Raw genomic sequence first — 6,714 nt, 5'->3', positions numbered from 1 at the left:
CCTTGTCCAAAGTCTTGAAAAAGTGGCAATAGGAAAAATTTGTGTCAGCAACTCGCATTACAAGGTTGACCGTTAACCTAACTTGATATCGGCAATTAGTATTTTGATAACGAAACCCGTGTCCGCAATCATTATATTATAATATTGACCTGAACAACTCGTCCGCAACTAGTATGCAGCTGTTGAGTTGACCATTATCAATTCCAGAACAGCACAGTGTTTTACTGTTTTATGTCCATTGAACAAATACGATACAAATGAACTAGTCCGTGCAATTGCATAAAGAATAAATTACAATTGGATAACAACTAAATAGTTAGCTTAAATACTTAGATGAAGAAAAACAATGTTGTTTAAGTTTCCTTGCATTTAAATAAAGAGTACCTACCTACATTTAACAAAAATTATGATACCATTATACCAATATACAATCATAATAATAGTTTGGTAGTTTTATATGATATTAAACATGATGTTACAGGTTCTATAAGTTTTTCGGTTTTTATAATAGGTACCTATCTATTCCCTACAAGTAAATAGTGAACAGAGTCTAAAATCAATCGTAATAATTAGGGCTTGGATTTTTATGCAAATTTTTTTGTTAAATATGCACATATATATGCACTCAAAAATTAAAAAATATGCAAATAATATGCAAAAAAAGTTAGTTTAAAAAATCAAAATTTAAAAAAAATTAAAAAATATAGTATTAAGTGAAAAAAAAATACAATTTAAATATCATTTTTTATAATGTGTATGAAGCATAAAAATGTGTATTAATTAATAATTATTGGATGAGTACCAACATGATGTAACAAAATGTGCTTTTAAATTATCGAATTGAAAACTTCTTCGATTGTCGCGTAGCGTCACCTTGTATTTCAAAAAACTTCTTTCACGTCTGCTGACACAATGGGTGCGTATTTAAAACAAGAAATAACTTCTGGTGACAACTCTGCAAGGTCTTCATCATCGTTTCTTATTTCTCCGCTTATAAATTCAGAAATTTTTTTTATTTGTGATAATCCGGGATATTTTGATAATACTTCCGATAGTTTAACTTTAGCAAATTCAATACTTCGTCCTCCTTCACTCAATTTATTTTCTACATTTTGAACCAATTCTAGACTTTTTCCAAGATTGACACCCGATTTTTCTAGACACACGATAATGTCTGTTATGCATTGGAAATTTGATAGAATTATCGAAAGCTCATTTTTGATCGAGTTATCATTAATTAAAATAAATAAAATAAAATATTTTGTTTTATTCGGTCGAATTATATTTGTCAGGAACGTCGGTGATCGGGCAAAATCGGCATGTATATCAAACTTTGAGTAAAATTTAAAATATTTAATTAAGTATGTATTTATTAAATACGCACATTGTATGTAACTACCCCGAAATATGCAATTATTATGCATTTTGATGCAAATATGCAAAAATATGCAAAAAAAAAAATTAACAGTTACATTTTACGAAACATCAAGATATTTAATCAGAACTATTATACGTCAAATGTAGAAGAATATGCATTTGCATAAAAATCCGGGCCCTAGTAATAATATTTCCACACTAAAAGTATTATATTTTAAACTTTTTCTTAACCTAAACAATGTTGTTTTTTGCTTGCATTATTAACAAAAACGGTAATATAGGTAGCCCTAAAATGTACCACAAGTGTATACTTATGGCTTATAAGGAACATATTTATATTTTAATTAGTTTCTAATACATGTGTATTCATTATTATTCAAACACATTTTAATTTTATAACTCAAATGGTAAATTGGTTTTTTATCCAATTAAATAACTAAATTTAATTTTAAATTAATAAATGAACATACAAGATTTAATAACAAATCATTTTTAATTATCATTAGGTTTTAATATATGAAACTGGAATATAAATATAAATAAAAGCTATATTTTTATAAAAAAAACAATACAATACTCATAAAACAAAATTTAAAATGCCATATGATGAAGCCATACCTATGTGTTATCTCTATTATACACTTGTAGATACAGGGACAAACATTCAAAATTTATAATCAGAAGAATCAATGTTGTATTGTTTACATTAATATTAGAGTGAATTGGATTATCATCAAATTTTAAAATAAGAATAATTAATTACCTTTGTTTGTACATTTTTTTTACAATATTACAATATTTGAATTATGAGTAGGCACCTAGTTATGTGAAATATTACATTTTTAAAAATTTTGATAACTTATATGGTGTTGCGGTAATTGTCAGATACAAGTGCATATTGCATTCATTTTGACAATAGTCAATACGCAACTAATTGTTAATTAATAATTATTTGAATCTAATTAAAAAAATAATAATAATAATAATAAATATACAAATAATAACACAATAACTATTTTTGTTCCAAAAAAACTATAGGATGCAATATTAGGTCGGTAATCAATCATAAGTACTCATTTAAATATATATTTATGTAACATATTATTTAACGTCTATGGACATCAAAAAAATATATATTTAATAATTTATTTTAGATTCACACAGTAAATGCTAATAATTTACCTACCAAGATGAGGAATTGATTAATTTACTATAAAAATAAAGATAATTATTTAAAATATGAATATGTTTTATTTAGGGTATAAAGTTTTAAATTACTTTAAACTACAGGGGTTTTTCGAATATATATTCAGGAAAAACATTGAATGCATTGTTTTAAACAATTTTTACAATATAAACAAGATGTATATTAGTTATAACTTATTAATTAATATAAAAATTATAATATATTATATTCTATAAAAATACAATTCATGTAAATCCATTGGGTTGCTCAGCCTAAAATGCTCGCACATGGTCATTGAAAATGGACATGTACCTAATGATGTATTCATAAATACAAATATTCCTTTTTATTGTTCTGAAACATAAATCTACATTCTACACACCTAAAAAGATTGTTTTGATATACTTTGTATCCTTTTATATCAGGTATGATACAATATGCATAAGGAAGTCTGATATATACAATGTAATTTTAGGATCCGTTGTAAAATCAATAAGTCTTGCGTAAAAATTAACATTTATTGCATTTATAATAATAATAATAATAATAATAATAATAATAACAAAACATAATACACTCATATATAATATATATGTATATAGGCTAAAATAAAAAATTAATTGGTGCGCCTGATTTTATAACAGAACGGACACAGGTTTTCTGTGTTTGTGTGTGTACCTACTTGAACTTAAGAGTATTTGTATGGACATTTACAATTTTAGATATTTATAAATTATTTAAAAATTATACAATCAAAAATAATAATATAAATTGACATACATTTCATGCAATTAAAATTTTTTAAGAAGAACAAACATTTGTGCGAAACAAAAACACATTTTATATGTAAGTATACATGAGTATTATAATATTAAAATGTTAGGTGCGTATTTTTTAAATTAGACTACCGTTATACCTATAAATTAATACTGTTAAAATAACCATAATAATACTATTATAGTCTATTATAATCAACAATATAATATTAACTAAACTTTTTTATTCTTATTTTTCCTCTTCCCGATAAATTTTTGACAAAAACACAATAGACTTTACAAAAAAGTTTAATAGACACAAGAATTATATCATTGATATAATATTAGTTCCTTATCACTATATAAATACATGCGCACTTATGCGCTATTATTCAAATAATGAGATAATGAGTATACATAGGACATTTACTTCATAGAAATAACCATATACATATCAAACAAGTGAATCGTTAAAAAAAATACTTAAAAAAATTATATATATTAATAGTAAAATGTATAATTCATACATTGGTTAGGTATTATTACGGTGGTAATTTCTAGATGATTCGAAAATAAAAATGGAATAAATAAAAGTATAATATAAAATTATATTATAATATATGCTCAAATTTGTTTGCACCGACATGTAAATGGTAATATTTTGTTAAGTTTTTTTACTAATACACACTTAAAAAAACCCTTAGACTTAAAACTATGTAATAATTGTATTTACAATTTTCGTGACGTATAGGATGAATTTTACAGTCGATAAATTATCAACCAATTAAATTAATTAATTATCATAAAATTGTGTGATTACGTCATGATACACGATGCTACTTTGACACTAATGAATTAACATTGTCGCACGGAATTTAGTGTCAAATAATTATTATTAAAACGTCAAATATTAATACTTTGGTATATGCTTTGCACAATATTATTATTTTCTCTTAACGATTAGAAGCACAATTAAAAATAAATATAATAATGGATATACATTATTAACGCTAATTTTAGTAGGTAAATACAATCCAACATAGATTAATAACGATAATTTCAAATCGTTTTGAAAATAATAATTATATAATATGTAATACTTTGGTATCGCGTTACGCTATATTATTTCCATCCTTTAAGACGAAATATTGTTATTCGCCGGTGGCCATAGATGGTTGTCCCAGAAGAAATAATACCGTCACAGACAGTGAATGATTTTGCAACAGTATGAGAAAACGTCAAGTGTCAGTTTTATCTTCGTCACAAAATCAGTAGGTACCCTGAAAACACACAATTGTTTAGAAAATTTCCATTCAAACATATGAAAATCAAAGCCAACGTCAGTTCCCTGTTACATAAGAGCCAACTAGATTGCAAATAGACCAATAAATAATTAACATCACATTGGTGGCAGCCAAAATTAATAATGCGCCTCCTTATTGTACAATATATTGTAGTAATTAGTAATAATGATAATTTGAATTTGTCGAATAATTACAAAATGATTAGATAGTTTTTAGTGAATATTTATGGCAATCTATTTTGTCATAGTAAGTACATAATTATGGATTAGGGACAAACACAATGACCATTTACCTACGTTCAAACAGTCGACGAGTTGGGGTTGGTGGTGTAGTTTTTCAACAGTTCCCTCAACCTAAGAATCTCCTTGGATGCGGACGTGAGTTCCGACTGCAGCACCAGTTCCTTCTCTCGTAATCTCTTTATTTCGTGTTGACAACTCTGGAAGATAGAAAATATAATATAAAAAAATATATAAAGATGAGCTAATCGAAAAGTAGAAGGATGACGATAATGATCACGAAGTGAGAATGTGAGTCGTTAGAGAAAGAGGAAGAGAGAGAGAGAAAAAAGAAATAAAGAAGAGACTTACCACGTTCTGTCTCAACAGCTCTAGTTTGTCACATTTTAACCTGGTCACGTCTTGCCGGAGACCTTCCACCCGGGAGTCGTTGTTCGGGGCGTCACAACAGCACATGCTGCAAGGCTTGCCACTGGGCGTCTCAGCCGACGACATGCTTTCCAGACCGGTGTCGCTGTCCACGGCCCCAGCCATGCCCAGGCCGTCAAGCTCAACGCTGTTCAACGACGACGAATCGCTTTCCGACATGGCCACGCGGCTAGCTCCACTGCGAAAGCACAAGAAATCACAGAGATTAAGACCCACCGAGTCGATTAAAATTATATCCGCATTTACGGCGCACTATATTATTGTATGGTGGACGTACCTGGAAGTCCTGTGCACTGGATGGATGTCCGGACTGGATATTGGTGACGAGGGCGAACTCTTCTTGCTGCTTTTCGACAACGATCTGCCAAACTGCACGCACGAATAAAACATGAAAAAAACACCCATGTACATTTCATTAGTCACGACGATAATAATAATTATACACGCAAAAATAATAATAACAATGGACAGGTGTGGTTAAACTCACGCTAGGTATGGACCCGTCGGCCGAACAGCTGCTAGTCTTCTTGGATAGGCCGCCCGAAACGTTGTTGTTGGCCTCTGCGTTAGACAGTGTTTGCGTCTTGACCCGGGCAATGAGCGCTTTGCGTACAGTGTCTATGAACCTGCTGCCAGCCCCCGAGATGGTACCGTTGCCGCATTCCGACGACGACGACGAAGACGAGGCCGCCGACGATTTGGTCAGCTCGGCGCCCAGGCCGCCGCTCGTGCCGGCCGCTCCGGCATTGGTGCCGGTACTGCCGCCTTCGTTGTGCCCAAGGAAGTCTTTAGTCTTGTCTTTCAGCTCCTCGCACAACGAATGCAACAAAGACGTTCGGGTTCTCAGCTGGAAACACGTGACAAATTAGTAAAAAATATTTATAATTATAACCCGACACACGATCGACGACGTAAACAATCATGCTGCAACATATCGCAAGACTAACCTCCAACTTGGCGAATTTGTGGGCCTTGTAACAGGCATTTTCCGCGTTTACAAGCTTGGTGAGAAGGAACTGTTTGAAATCTGGACCGTGTCTGAATACGGCCGGGTTGGGTAACGTCGGTCCGAAGAAGGGCACGTCGTCCCGGGCGGTCACGCTGACCTTATACCTAAACAACAATAATAAAAATAAGTCATAACCGGTCGTTAAAAAATTTACATACTAATTTAATTATTGAGAATTCCACATACCTAACGTTGGGAGTGTTGGGCTCGATCACTTGGACGATGATGTAGGCGTGTAGGAAATGTGACGCTATCATGTCTGGGGTGAACGGAGTGTTGGATTCTTGAAAAACTATTGCTACGATGTCATTACCTAGAAAAAATGTATTTATTATTAAAAATAATAATCCAATATCCAAATCATGTACCTAACCATCAATATAATAACAATATAATACAATTATTGTATTCATTA

At 30.6% G+C, this 6,714-nt stretch overlaps 1 protein-coding gene across 3 annotated transcripts in view; it reads right to left on the bottom strand.

The window, feature by feature from the left end:
• Positions 1–3,062: 3,062 nt before the first annotated feature.
• LOC100167325 (rap1 GTPase-activating protein 1) overlaps positions 3,063–6,714 on the bottom strand; it is a 57,306-nt gene continuing 53,654 nt past the window's right edge. For 2 of the 3 annotated variants that reach the window (XM_029486977.1, XM_008184361.3), the window contains exons 6-12: positions 6,486–6,612; positions 6,238–6,403; positions 5,778–6,137; positions 5,568–5,659; positions 5,213–5,468; positions 4,915–5,061; positions 3,063–4,598 (exon numbers count right to left, since the gene is read on the bottom strand). In XM_029486977.1, coding sequence (XP_029342837.1) covers positions 4,921–5,061; positions 5,213–5,468; positions 5,568–5,659; positions 5,778–6,137; positions 6,238–6,403; positions 6,486–6,612 — 1,142 coding nt within the window. In that variant the 3' untranslated portion in view covers positions 3,063–4,598; positions 4,915–4,920. The remainder of the gene's footprint in view (positions 4,599–4,914; positions 5,062–5,212; positions 5,469–5,567; positions 5,660–5,777; positions 6,138–6,237; positions 6,404–6,485; positions 6,613–6,714) is intronic. The other variant, XM_029486978.1, reaches the window with a different exon arrangement.

The sequence above is a fragment of the Acyrthosiphon pisum genome, chromosome A1 (genome assembly GCF_005508785.2).
Source record: "Acyrthosiphon pisum isolate AL4f chromosome A1, pea_aphid_22Mar2018_4r6ur, whole genome shotgun sequence".
Classification (NCBI taxonomy): domain Eukaryota; kingdom Metazoa; phylum Arthropoda; class Insecta; order Hemiptera; family Aphididae; genus Acyrthosiphon; species Acyrthosiphon pisum.
Note: the sequence above shows the minus strand (reverse complement) of the source record. Positions and strands in the feature narration are given on the sequence as shown.